The sequence below is a fragment of the Staurois parvus genome, unplaced genomic scaffold (genome assembly GCF_062004578.1).
Source record: "Staurois parvus isolate SC_StPar_1 unplaced genomic scaffold, SC_StPar_1.0 ptg001328l, whole genome shotgun sequence".
Taxonomy (NCBI): Eukaryota; Metazoa; Chordata; class Amphibia; order Anura; family Ranidae; genus Staurois; species Staurois parvus.
In genome coordinates, this window is record NW_028319124.1 from 3460782 (window position 1) to 3475656 (window position 14875).

General features: G+C 41.7%; 1 protein-coding gene across 1 annotated transcript in view; it reads left to right on the top strand.

Moving 5' to 3' along the window:
• Positions 1-14104, top strand: part of EPHX3 (epoxide hydrolase 3) — a 47166-nt gene extending 33062 nt beyond the window's left edge. The window contains exons 6-8 of the mRNA XM_089661277.1: positions 5083-5186; positions 8999-9147; positions 13369-14104. Of these exons, the coding sequence (XP_089517403.1) occupies positions 5083-5186; positions 8999-9147; positions 13369-13615 (500 nt within the window). The 3' untranslated portion in view covers positions 13616-14104. The remainder of the gene's footprint in view (positions 1-5082; positions 5187-8998; positions 9148-13368) is intronic.
• The last annotated feature ends 771 nt before the right edge of the window (positions 14105-14875 follow it).

Consider the following 14875-nt stretch of genomic DNA (forward strand, 5'->3'; position numbering starts at 1 on the left):
CGTGAATGCCAACCTGTACTGGGACATACTGAAGCATGAACCCCTCCCTTTGGAGACTGGGCCACAGGGCAGTGTTCCAACATGATAACGACCCCAAACACACCTCCAAGACAACCACTGCCTTGATAAAGAAGCTGAGGGTAAAGGTGATGGACTGGCCAAGCATGTCTCCAGACCTAACCCCTATTGAGCATCTGTGGGGCATCCTCAAATGGAAGGCGGAGGAACGCAAGGTCTCTAACGTCCACCAGCTCCGTGATATCATCATGGAGGAGTGGAAGAGTCCAGTGATAATCTGTGAAGCTCTGGTGAACTCCATGCCCAAGAGGGTTAAGGCAGTGCTGGAAAATAATGGTGACCACACAAGATATTGACACTTTGGGCCCAGTTTGGACATTGTCACTTAGGGGTGTACTCACTTTTGTTGCCAGCGGTTTAGACATTAATGGCTGTGTGTTGAGTTATTTTGAGGGGACAGCAAATTTACATGTTATACAAGCTGTACACTCACTATGTCACATTGTAGCAAAGTGTCATTTCTTCAATGTTGTCACATGAAAAGATAGAATCAAATATTTACAAAAATGTGAGGGGTGGACTCACTTCTGTGAGATACTGTATATACTGGAGGGTTGTTTTTCATACTAATTGCAGCGATCAGTGACTTATAGCGGGACTATGGCAGGCATTCTAACACTGGGGGGGGGGGAACTGACTAACTGCCACTGACATCCCCAGTGACACTAATACTGTGATCATTGCTAATAAACAGCACTGACACTCTATTAATGACACTGGGCAGGAAGGGGTTTTGAGCAATACAAAACAGCCTGTTCATGTTGACAGGGGAGAGATCTGTGTTGTTTACGCACAGACCTCTCCCCTTTCACTGTTCTTCAGTGATCGCTGGGAATCTCTGGCAAGGACCCAGTGATCGACAGCTGTAGCTGCCAATGGCGGCTCGGGTAGGGCAAAGCGCGCGCCCCCTACCCAGAAATGCAAACTTTTATTTATATATATATATGTATATATATACTGTGAAAGGAAAGACTATATAGTAGTTCTGCCATAGGGCGGTTGGGAAGCTGTTAATATTAGTATAACCTCCCCAAACTGGAGCCTAACACTACTTTTAGGGTCCATAAACTCTACGTCTACTGTTTTGTTTTATTTTTCTTCTGCCTGTAGAAGCTGTTCATTGCTATCCTACTTACTACTAATTTTAGTTTTTTTTTTTCTTTTGCCTGTAGAAGCTGTTCATTGCTATCCTACTTACTACTAATTTTAGTTTTTTTTTTTCTTTTGCCTGTAGAAGCTGTTCATTGCTATCCTACTTACTACTAATTTTAGGTTTCCTGCACATTAGGGCCTTTAGAGGCATATTTCTACAGCAGAGTTTAAAGGCAGAAAAAAAAATCACAAGTGCATTTTTGAGAAGAGTTTTCAGGCAGAAAAAACACTAAACACACGTAACGCGTCATTTAGGAGTGTTCGGCGTTTTCAGGTGTACATTGAAAAATGAGGGGTATGCTTGGGAAGAAAATACTTCTAAAAGCAAATGCCCATAAAATCTCCTAAACTCTTCTGAACTCTTGTGCAATACAAGCCTCTATGAGCATTTTTTAAACCGCTTTTTCTGCCAGAGGTTCTGGCATTTTTTTCTGCTCCTAGTGTGCCTGGACCCTAAGGCTTCATGCACACTGGCTTAAAAATTGCTGCTTCTACAGGAGTTTTGTGTTTTGCCTGTAGAAGAAGCTCAGTGTTATCCTATGGGTCCATGCACATTAGGGCGATAAGAGGCATATTTTAAGCTCAACGTTTAGAGGCAGTAAATTAAAAATCTTTCTGCTTTGTGTTTTTGATTGGAGCTTTCTGACAGAAAACACGCTAAACTCGCCCAAATTGTGTACAAAAATGATCTATATCGGTGTTGTTTTCTCCCAGGGGGAATGGCGTTTTTTTTTTAAGCCCAATGTGCATGGAGCCTACAGAATTCAACAAATCTTGCTGAAAGTTGTATAAATGCTTAGTAAAAGCCTGATGTACACAAAGCTCTTATACAAACCTAAACCCTTGTGTACAATGCCTAAAGGATCCTAAAGAATTTGTCCGTGGCTAAATAAAATGGGAATATTAAATAACCAAGAAGAAAGAATAGGAAGAAATTAATAAATGAGTCAAGAGGATTGGGCGGATAACAAAGTGAACTAAGTGACTGGTGACTGGGAGATATGATAGGATTCACTGATGAGGTGTTATTTCAGGGAGCTCTTGAAATAATAATAATAGGGAGTGACAATGTCAAGAGCAGCTTGTAGCATGTGCCTTTTATGTACTAAAAACAGATCCTTGTATGAAGTTCTTGTGTATACAATATATCACTACATAATGCATGGATAAATATTTGAAAAAAGGATGACCATTGACGAGTGCAAATTTGCCCTTTTAACTGCAAAATTGCTCCGTGTATTGTGAACTCAGCGGAAGGTTGGCTACATTTGGGCTTTAAAACACATACCCGGCATGTACAATAGTAGAGGTTAATAGGAAATATTGCAGAGGGAGCTGCCATGACCGGAAGTGGCTTTATCCTTCTACAGGACAGTTGTCATTTTTTCCTCTCTTGAGAGATTGTGGTTCTAGAAAGAAGGGTTTTTTAGACTTTTTGGAAACTGGGGAACTGGATAAAAGTGTGTTCACCTTTTCACAAAAAATGAAAAGGTGAACTAACACCCTACACCCTCCCCACCCCCTCTGTTCCCCTTGCAACATTTCCCCAGGTTTGCATTTGCTAAAAGGCTAAATGACATTGCATTTACTTATGTGAGCATTTAATACATGCACAGTAAATGCAGATGTCATCCAGATCATCCAACGTCGTTTTTTGGAATATATGGATTAATTTGGGGAGAGGTGATTTCAGTTTTTGTTTTATTTTTAAGAAAACTATGTATTTCTATTACACTTTGTTTTACCTTTCTTATTTTTTACACTTTTATTTTATTAAAGAAGGGTCTCAATTTGAATAATTGTTTGAAGGGACGTTTGTCTCACAAACATGTGGTAGTTTTGGCTTGGGATATAAAGTATTAGGAAGATTCAAGAACTGAATGTGATATTCACATTATTTTGATGGACTTTACGTATTTATAGAAATGGATGGACGTATGTTATGAGTGATTTTTATAATCAGCAGTTTTGTCTTACTGTTATAGCACCACCATGGAAGGAGTTTTTTTTGCGTTGTTTACCCACAGCGCCACCGTGTTAGCCGATTCTTCACATTCTAAGCCTAATCTATCTAGCCCTGTAAGGAAAAAATCTCTATAATGACCTATTCTACAGCCACTCCAGTCTGGTCCCAGGCTGAACTGTCAGCAGCAGCTTCAGTGTGAAGAAGAGGCAGCTGACAACGGAAGCCCCATAGTAAGTCTATGGGTGATGTCACTTCACAGGCATTTCCCAGCCATTGTTGGCTCTCTCTTGCACACAGAGCAGTGGACTAGAGATTGGACCGGAGGGGATGCAGAACAGGTAAGTACAGCAATTTTGGGTTTACAAAGCTAGATACAGTGCATCCAGAAAGTATTCACAGCGCTTAACTTGCCACATGTTATTTTACAGCCTTACCCCAAAATGGATTAAATTAATTTTTTTCCTCAACATTCTACAAACAATACCCCATAATGACAACATGAAAACTTTCTGAATGTACTGTAGATTAGACTAAGAATGTGTATGAGAGTAGGTTTAGAGTTTGTTAGGTTTGCGGTTACTTCCACTATAAATGTGGTAGCTGCATTAGCTTTCTTTTTTTTAGGCCTTTTTTCTTTTATTTTTACCTGATGATCTAACCAGTAACACATTTCTTGTTTGAGGGTTTTAATAAGAAATAAAGTAGGTGTACTCACTAGCGACAATAAAGTCAAGGCACGTCATGAAACAACAGCTTAGTCAATACCGCAATAGGGAATGTAGACATCTAATAGGCTGATGCATTTCAAGGACTTGCCTCTTCCTCAGAGCCAGTATCTCTGAGGAAGAGGCAAGTCCTCGAAACGCGTCAGCCTATTGGATGTCTACAACCCCCTATTGTGGTGTTGACTAAGCTGTTCTTTCATGAACTCCCTATTGCGGACTGTTACTCAGCGCGGTGTTGACCCAGCTGTTCTTTTATGATGTGCCTTGACTTTATTGTCGTTTGTGAGTACAACACCTACTTTATTTTTTATTAAACATTTTTTATGGTAATGCACTAGGCCTGTGCGCCCTCTGTTTGTTCTTTCCTCATTCAGTATATTGGATTTCCCCGGTCTATTGAGGGCAGCAAGGTGTGCATGTTCCAGGACATTCTTAATGTGGTTGTAGCCTGCATCCAGTCCATCCCCAAGCGCAGCAGCATTTGTGTTTGCTGGTTCTTTGTTGTCTCCACTCTATGGTGGAGTAACAGAGCCACCTATGGACAGCAACTTTGCCAACCTTTGGAGAAGGGAAATTAATACTAAACTCCAATTTACACTAACACTTTTTGGTTTTACATAAATAAATCAGTTTTTCCTTCATTTGCTGGAAGCTTGATCTGTTAAAGGAAGCTGAAAAACAAGACTTACTGGCAGGATCACCAGGTGTAAAGGACATAAAAGCTAAAAAAAATAAAAATAAATTATGTAGCCACCACATTTATGGATTGGTAAACTACAATATAACAGAGATTATGTAAAATGAGTGAACATTCTGATTCTAGTACAGCTGAATGGCATTAGTACCTACATGACAGATTTCACTTGTTTTCTGCGTTGTTTTGTTTTTTTCCCACAAATTATTATGATTGTTTATATTATGGTGATCAGATTCATTGATCTAAATTTGATTTCCTAATAAAATTCAGTTAAATGGTGTTATCATTGTTATGTAAGTGTATCACAGTAACCATGCAATGCTGCACTGATATACGTGGACAGCAGTATGAGGACACTCTGTCGGGGGAAGGTGGATCCCAAACCATCCCATCCCTCAATATCTTTAGCAATGTTGGCTCTTTGCTGTTGCACTAAAGCTCAGTATATGTGTTTCTTTCCTCAGATTATGTTCTGTCTCATCCATCTCAGCTATTCTTATCCCGCTACGTCTTCCTATTCCAGTTACCTGTCCTACCTGAAATCCTGCTGTCTTTGGCTGACTTTGAGGTGAGTACAGCTACGTGGAGTACCATAGATCCGGGCAAAGGTATATTTTGACTATCTGCTATTATGAGATTGAAGAGATAAAGCATTATTGCTGTGAAGTCATTGGATGGCTGTGTAAATGTGCTGTCACAGCTGAATATGATCCCTCTATTCCTACAAGGCTCTCGTTTCCCAGATTAATAGTTTGTAGTAGATATGGTTCTCTCTTTATTGTCGGATTTATCTCTAGACCTTAAGGTGCTCACAGGTTTTTTAGTCCATTCACCTGACAATGTAATTATTTTAATGCTCCAATTGCAGCTTTGAAAAATGTTTTGCGAGGACATTAATAGGTTATTTTATACATTTGGTGCGGATTGAAAAATGTTAAGTTGTTTTAGAAGCAGGTTGTGTCAAGTGTGATACTTTTTAATTTGATCCTATTAGGAATGTCAAAAAAAGTGTGATTTTTTTTTTTTTTTTTAAAACAATCTAAGTTTGGATAGAGGCAGAGAAAATAGTAAACATTTGATACAAAAGGCTGGATGTGAATGGCAATGTAGTTAATGGCAGCTTACATATAACTCACAGTGCAGGTTTGCTTTAAACCGTAAAGTCAACCATATTGTGGTCCAAACTGATGTTCATTCTCTTTTCAGTGACACATGGAGCCTCTGTATTACTTGTGGCAGGTATGGGCTTCTCTGACTGACAGCATCTACTCTAACAAGTGTAGCACTCTCCTAGTTAGTGTAGATTGCTAGGCAAATTTAGTTTAGCTCCTCTGTAGTCATTAGAGCAGGGGTTGATTGCTCTAGTCTGCTCATTGTCTCATTTGCTGCTTATCTGAGTGCTGCCCCCTGAATTTTAGAGGATACTAGAATTCTAGTGGGAGGAAGAGTAGAGGAGGCAGCTTCAATATTTATGGGAATCCAGCCAATACTTGGGGAGGTGTGACCAGTAGGTGGCTGGAGAACCCATAAATAGTCTGAGGCCTTCAACAGGGGGTTGTTGAAGCCTGGGTCCAGTCCTGCCAGAGGAGACCCCTATCTAGGGGCTCTGCCCCCAAGGGCAGGCTGCTGGAAGCACTGATTAGGAGTCATTGAGGTTCAAGCTGCAGCTTTAACTTGGAGGCCTATTCGCAAAGTCTGATCTGGAAGTTTTTTGGGTCTGGGGATCTCACTGAAAAGTATTCGAAGGAAGTTGGGGGTAGAGGGTCCAGCTTTCCTGAGGTATTGGGAGTCTGCCTCCCTCATTGAAGAGTGTCCTTTTGGATATTGGTATGAGGAAACTGATGATCCTGTGGCACTGTAAGTAATTGACTTAAGTGCTGTGCCTTGGGGACTGTGCACAGTTCTCAGTCCTTTTAAAATAAGTCATAGGCACTTCTTAGCCACATAGAGTTGTGTGGGACTTGTTGTGCAGATCAATGTGAAGAGAAGAGTCCTGCAAGAAGTCAGTTCAGTGAATTCTGGGGTATCCCATGCTCCCTTCACCTCATCCAAGTTCAATTTGCAATTAAGACACCCCAGACTGTTGTATTTGAGCCAATGGAATGGAGAAAATGCTGTGTGCTTGGCTGTGTGTGCACTAATCTTGGAAAAAGGAATCAGTTTCACCAGTGGATCCTCCGGTGGTGAGCTATACAAGCCTCCAGCTTTGACCTGGAACCCCCATAAAGGGGCCTGGGTCTAGCTGCCTTCTAAATGTATAGGACACAGGTAGTTTTTATTTTCTTATGTTTATTTATAGTCTTGATATTAATTGCTAAGTGGACTTAAAGTGGTTGTAAAGCTTTTTTTTTTTTTTTTGTTCTCTTAATATAATAAACATGTTATACTTACCTGCTCTGTGCAATGGTTTTGCACAGAGCGGCCCTGAGCCTCCTCTTCTGGGGACCCCTTCTAACTCTCTAAGCTCCTACTCTTCTGTGTGTGCCAACATAGCAAGCTGCTTGCTATGTTGGCACACTTGCGGTCTTGCTCCCAAGCTAGGCTCTCTCTCTAGCTGGGCTGTATGCTGACAAAGACAAACACAGCACAGCTAGGCCCCGCCTCCTGCACCCTCCTCACAGCATTTGACTGACAGCAGCAGGAGTCAATGGCTCCCACTGCTGCTGAGTCTCCTGTGAGAAGAGAGGGAGGGGAGAAGAGCTGCATTTTTTTTTTACCTTAATGCAGAGAATGCATTAAGGTGAAAAACCTTTTGCCTTTATAACCAATGTAGGTCAGGGATGTGCAATTCCTATCGCCCAACGCCCGGGACAGATAGTTCTGGGTGCCAGGCAGGTAGTTTTTTTTGGCCTTTAGCCCTGATGCAGGCAAGCAGTAGGGCTCCTCTGTCAGTGCTGCTGCCGATTGCTTTCACTCAGTGCCAGCCTCTCCGTGCCCCCGGTGTGAGGTTTCCTGGGCTCCGTTTGCCCATCTGCGGGCCCAACTCGCCATCGGCTAGAGGGGAGGGAGAAGCCCACAGTGTCAGCCTCTCCCCCGCTATATGTCCCAGGCTCCGCTTGCCCATCTGCAGGCCCAGGACTGGTTCGGTGGGTGCCGCAGGATTTGGTATAGGGGATTGAGAAGAGCAGGCACATCCGCTCCCCTCCCCTTCTTCTCCTGACCTTGAGGTGATGTGACGTCACTTCCAGATCCCCATTCGGCAGATTCCTGATCAATGAGGCCGGGAAAGAATGTAATGCAATGCAATGTGCACCGCATTACATTCAGTGTAGTACAGGGGAGACATGCAGGGTCTTTTAGACCCTGGATGTATCAAAAAAGAGAACCTGTCACCAAAAATCATCATCATCAAGAAAATGTTTTTTGTTTTTTTTTAAATGGAAGTTACACCCAAGCATATAACACCTCCAAATTTTGCAAGGCCCCCACCCCCACATATGTATGCACGCACAAACGAAAAGCACATGATCGGGCGCCTACACTACACATGAAAATGGCGATACACGTGTTACATATCGTAGTGCACTCCAGAATGAGAGCAATAATTCTAGCACCAGACCTCCTCTGTAACACTATACTGATGACCGAAAAGGGGCTTTAAAAGTGTCGCCTATAGAAAATGTAGGCTTGCTAAAGTTTGTCGCCATTTCACAAGCGCAGGTAAATTTAAGGTTTGATATGTTGGATATCTATTTACTCGCTGCAACCTCGTCTTTTATATTTTACAAAAAATTGGAAAATGTATTGCTTTTTGTGCACTAAAATTAATTTAAGTGTATTTTGTTACTGACATTTTGTGTTTCCTATATGTTTGTGATAATATCATGTGACATAAAAAATTGTAACTACCGCTATTTTATTCAATAAGATCTCTGATTTCAGAAAATATATCATGTTTTTGGGGGTTTGTGTCATCTTCAGGCCTAAAACGATTTTTTTAAACGTGTGCAAATAATGCAAAAAAAGCTCTGGCAGTGAAATGGATAAAGGATAATTTGGACACGCCCCTTTCCTGACAAGTGCTTAATTGGAGCTCATTGCACTGCAAGGTCTCTCCTCTCCTTGAGGTCCCCGGGGGCGGGGCTGGAGACAGGCAGGGAGGGGCGGAGGAGATAAACAGTGCAATGTTAAAAATATTAAACATTAAACAGTCGCTATAAAGCCCCTTTTTGTTTTTACAAGCCCCATACATTACTTAAAGCAGATTTAAATACAGTTTTGGTTAAATGTATGTTTTTTTTTATCAGGACAAGTAGATTGAAACACCGAATTAGTCCCAGGACAAGTAGTTTTTTTAAACATTAACACACCCCTGTAGGTCTTTGATTATTCTCAGTGAAATAACAGCTACAACAGTGTGATATATATCTTCTTCTACAGTACATTAGGAGACCTCTGGTGGATGACTCAATGGGAATCCAGAACAAGCAGCGGAGACTCACCACTGAAGAGACTGAGGCGTTTATATATTACTTGTCTCAGAAAGGAGGCATGACACCCCCTCTTAACTACTACAGGAATCTTTTTGGGTGAGTGAAAAAATTATAGCATGATAAACATATAAAAAATATTACATATATGGCCTCTTACACACCTAGTCCAAGTACCCTGGAGTGATATGACAAGTGGCAGAGGGGTAATGGAGCCATGTTACAGAGTCCAGTGGGTCTGTTGGCGTAGATGAGAAAAAAAAATACAGTACAGTAGTTCTAAAACTGGTGGACAATAGGCCACAAAAGAAGGAGTTGTTGAGCCACCAGCAGGTGCAGGGCAACGTGGCAAGCCTGAGTCAACAACAGGCACACAACAAAGTGCAAAGTCGGCAGACAAAAGCAGAGGTAGTCAGAGAAATCGACCAAGGTGGGCATTTGAGGCAGAAATGAAGACTACAAATACAGGTCACAAGCGAGTAGCTGGAAAGTGACGACACTGTAGCAGGTCAGTTTACTGGTCATAGGTCTGCTGAAGGTACTGCTGAAGACTACTCACCACTGCACCTAGGCAAGGCTGAGCCTTAAGTACTCTATTTAGCAGTAACACCAGCACTTACCATGCGTCCTTCACTTGCCTGTGCCTCCAAGATCTGCACTTCTGCACATGCACACAGCACTCTCTCTTTATTCCTATAAAAAGGAAATCCACCTTTAGGATGAAAAACAGACTAGAAAAAATTGACATTGCAGAATTTATGCATGGAAAAGACTTTTATTATTATTATTATACAGTATTTATAAAGCGCCAATAGTTCGCTCAGCGCTGTACATTACAAAGGGGGACAGAACATGTGACAGAACAATAACAATACAATGCAAAACATGAGGGGATCGAGGGCCCTGCTCTTTCGAGCTTACAATCTAGGAGGGAGGGGATGGGGGCACAGGAGGAGAATGCTGTGAGGGATGGAGTGGTAGGAAGAGTGGAGGAGGTCGGCAAGTTAGTAGGGGGTGGGGTAGGCTTCCCTGAAGAGGTGGGTTTTCAGGGTGCGCCTAAAGGAGAGGAGAGTAGGTGATAATCTGATGGCTTGGGACAGGGAGTTCCAGAGGATGGGTGACACCCTGGAGAAGTCCTGGAGGCGGGCATGGGAGGAGGAGACCAGGGAACTAGAGAGAAGGAGGTCTTGTGAGGAGCGGATTGTGTGGTACTTTGATATTAGGTTGGTGATGTAGTTCAGGGCAGTGTGGTGGACGGCTTTGTACGTCAGTGTTAGGATTTTGAATTTGATCCGTTGCGCAATCGGAAGCCAGTGGAGGGATTGGCAGAGGGGGGTGGCGGAGATGGAGCTGTTGGAAAGGTGAATGAGTCTGGCAGCCGTATTCAGGATGGACTGAAGCGGGGATAGCCAGCGGCGAGGCAGGTCAGTAAGGAGGGAGTTGCAGTAATCGAGTCGTGATATGATGAGGGAGTGGATGAGCTGTTTAGTGGTTTCTGGGGTTAGGAACGTGCGTATTTTGGCGATGTTGCAGAGTTGGAGTCTGCATGAGTTTGTTAAAGATTGGACTTGGGGCTGGAAGGATAGTTTGGAGTCCGGAATGACACCAAGTACTCTGGCCTGCGGGGCGGGTTTGATGGTGGCGTTGTTGGACATGATGGAGAAGTCAATGGGGGCTGGGGTCCGGGCTGGGGGGAAGACTTTTGAAGTTCTGGCTCCTGGAGAGCTGCTCATCAAAAATGTTAACGTGAGCTGAGACAGGTAAATGTAACTCTTTGAGTAGGTGCTGGGGTTGGGGGATATACAGTATAATGGATAACTGTATTAAAACCAAATGTTTTCATTTAGTTTTTCTTTTTAAGACTTCTCTGTTTATTCAGGGCAGTCTTTCTCAACTAGGGTTCTATGAAACCTTAGAATTCCTCCAGAGGTTACTAGGGGTTCCTTCAGCAATGTGCAATTTTTTTCCTCTTGAAAAAGTAACCACTGACACCAATGGCCTTGTTAGCTATAGTGCCTTGAAAAAGTATTCATACCCCTCAAAATTTTCCACATTTTGTCATGTTACAACCAAAAACATAAATGTATTTTATTGGGATTTTATGTGATAGACCAAAACAAAGTTGCATATAATTGAGAAGTGGAAGGAAAATGATCAATGAATTTCAACATTTTTTACAACTAAACATGTGAAACGTGTGGTGTGCATTTGTATTATTCAGCCCCCCCCCCCCCCCGAATCAATACTTTGTAGATCCACCTTTTGCTGCAATTAGAGCTGCAAGTCTTTTTGGGGATGTCTCTGCCAGCTTTGCACATCTAAGTGAAATTTTTGTCCATTCTTCTTTGCAAAATAGCTCAAGCTCTGTCAGATTGGATGGAGAGCATCTGTGAACAGCAATTTTCAAGTCTTGTCACAGATTCTCAATTGGATTTAGGTCTGGACTGTGACTGGGCCATTCTAACACAAGAATATGCTTTGATCTAAACCATTCCATTGTAGCTCTGGCTGTATGTTTTGGGTCATTGTCCTGCTGGAAGGTGAACCTCTGCCCCAATCTCAAGTCTTTTGCAGACTCTAACAGGTTTTCTTTTAAGATTGCCCTGTATTTGGCTCCATCGATCTTCCTATGAACTCTGACCAACTTCCTTGTCTCTGCTGAAGAAAAGCATCCCCACAACATGATGCTGCCACCACCATGTTTCACGGTGGGGATGGTGTGTTCAAGGTGATGTGCAGTGTTAGTTTTCTGCCACACATAGCGTTTTGCTTCTTCCACATGTTTGCGGTGTCCCCCACATGGCTTTTCGCAAACTGCAAACGGGACTTCTTATGGCTTTCTTTCAACAATGGCTTTCTTCTTGCCATTCTTCCATAAAGGCCAGATTTGTGGAGTGCACAACTAATAGTTTTCCTGTGGACAAATTCTCCCACCTGAGCTGTGAATCTCTGCAGCTCCTCCAGAGTCACCATAGGCCTCTTCTCTGATTAATGCTCTCCTTGCCCGGCCTGTCAGTTTAGGTGGACGGTAGGTTTGCAGTTGTGCCATACTCTCCATTTTCAGATGATGGATTGAACAGTACTCCATGAGATATTCAAAGCTTAGGATATTTTTTATATCCTAACCCTGCTTTAAATTCTCCAAAACTTTATCATTGACCCGTCTGGTGTGTTTCTTGGCCTTCATGATGCTGTTTGTTCACTAATGTTCTCAAACAAACCTCTGAGGGCTTCACAGAACAGCTGTATTTATACTGAGATTAAATTACACACAAGTGGACTCTATTTACTAATTAGGTGACTTCTGAAGGCAATTGGTTCCACTAGATTTTAGTTAGGGGTATCAGAGTAAAGGGAGATGAATACAAATGAATGCCACACTTTTCACAGATTTATTGGTAAACAATTTTGAAAACCATTTATCATTTTCCTTCCACTTCACAATTATGTGCCAGTTTATGTTGGTCTATCACATAAAATCCAAATAAAATACATTTACGTTTTTGGTTGTAACATGACAAAATGTGGAAAATTTTAAGGGGTATGAATACTTTTTCAAGGCACTGCATCTGTATGGGGGGATTCTTCCATTGACCACAAATGTTGGGAACGTTATTCCCAGTGATCATTGCTTAAATGTACCCTAAACTGTAGCTTTAGTAATTACACTCACCGGCCACTTTTATTAGGTACACTTGTTCAATTCTTGGTAACAATCACATGGCAGCAACTCAATGTATTTAGGCATGTAGACGTGGTGAAGACGACTTGCTTAAGTTCAAACTGAGCATCAGAATGGGGGAAAAAAAGGAAAATAAAGTGACTTTGAACATGGCATGTTTGTTGATTCCAAGTGGGATGATCTGAGTATTTAAAAAAATGCTGATCTATTGGGATTTTCACACACAACCATCTCTAGGGTTTACAGAGAATGGTCCGAAAAAGAGAAAATATCCTGCCAGCTGCAGTTGTGTGGACGAAAATGCCTTGTTGATGTCAGAGGACAATGGGCAGACTGGTTGCTGCGACATTCAGATGGTAGGGTCAGAATTTGGCATAAACAACATGAAAGCATGGATCCATCCTGCCTTGTATCAGTGTTTCAGGCTGGTGGTGGTGGTGGTGTAATGGTGTGGGGGATATTTTCTTGGCACCAGCAAGATGTACCTAAGAAAGTGGCTGGTGAGTGTATTAGCAGGGGTTCTCTGAGACTGGAACAATATTTCATGGGTTCCTCCTTGTTGAGAAAGGCTGATCTAGGGGTTTTAGAATTGTCTGTGTAACGTACAGCTTGTGTTACAATGCAACCTATCCCTACAGGTTCTTTCCAGTGAAAGCCCAGGACGTACTTGTCCCTACATTGCTGCTCTGGGGTGAGCTTGACGTATTTCTAGAAGCAGCAATGGTCCCAGAGATGAGGCAGTATGTCCATGCTCCTTTTCAGGCTGAGATTATACAACATGCCAGCCACTGGCTACAGCAAGATTGCCCTGAAGAGGTCAACAGGATCATGAGGGATTTTTTAAGCCAAGAGATGCCAATGTCTACACACCATGGACATATATAAGTAAGAAGAAGTATTGGTAAGCTGAATATGACCGAAGTGCCTTTATTCCTCCTTCGTGGATATGATCAGTTCCTTGCCCTGGGTTTTAAGACTGATATAAAAAAAACCAAATGGTCCACAAAATTTGTTGGCACCCATGGAAACAGTGGCACTAATTTTTAAACAGAAAGAAGGTGCAGTTCTATAAAGATACAATAGGGGATCTCATCGGATGTACAGAATGAGATTAAATCTTCATGATTGCTGAGATATGAAAAAATACAAACTGTCCTAAGGATAAATGAATGCTGTGCAATCACAACTAAGTCATGGAGTGGAGACCAGAATGTACCACTGAGTATAATTTATATAATTTTGTGTGCTGCTAAATGTACTCTTTTTAATATATATTGTACAATATGTGTAAAACTGTGTACATATTATTATTTCCCGATCCACATTTATGAGGCCACATAGAAAAAATTGGCACTAATAAATGTTTACTTTGTACTTTTTGGTATTAATAAGCTGCTCCCTCTGGACATCTCAGCTACTTAAAGCTACATACAAAATCAAAATGCATATACAGTTGTGTTCAAAATAATAGCAGTGTGTTTGAAAAAAGTGAATAAAGCTCAAAATACTTCTAATAGCTTTTATTTCCATACACACAAATGCATTGGGAACACTACACATTCTATTCCAAATCAAAACATGAAGAAAAATATATCAAATTTGTGTTCCTCTAAAAAAAATGAAGAAAAGTGAATATTAGACTGTTCAAAAAAATAGCAGTGTTTGTATTCTTCTTTACAAACTCAAACATTCACTATATAAACTGAAAAATGTTTGAAGATTTTGCTTTCCTTTGAATCACTTAATTAATATTTGGTTGTAGTCGCACTGTTTCTGAGAACTGCTGTACATCTGTGTTGCATGGAGTCAACCAACTTCTGGCACCTGTGATCAGGTATTCCAGCCCAGGATGATTGGACTACATTCCACAGTTCTTCTCTATTTCTTGGTTTTGCCTCAGAAACTGCATTTTTGATGTCACCCCACAAGTTTTCTATTGGATTAAGATCCGGGGATTGGGCTGGCCACTCCATAACGTCAATCTTGTTGGTCTGGAACCAAGATGTTGCACGTTTACTGGTGTGTTTGGGGTCGTTGTCTTGTTGGAACACCCATTTCAGGGGCATTTCCTCTTCAGCATAAGGCAGCATGACTTCTTCAAGTATTCTGATGTATTCAAACTGATCCATGATCCCTGGTATGCGA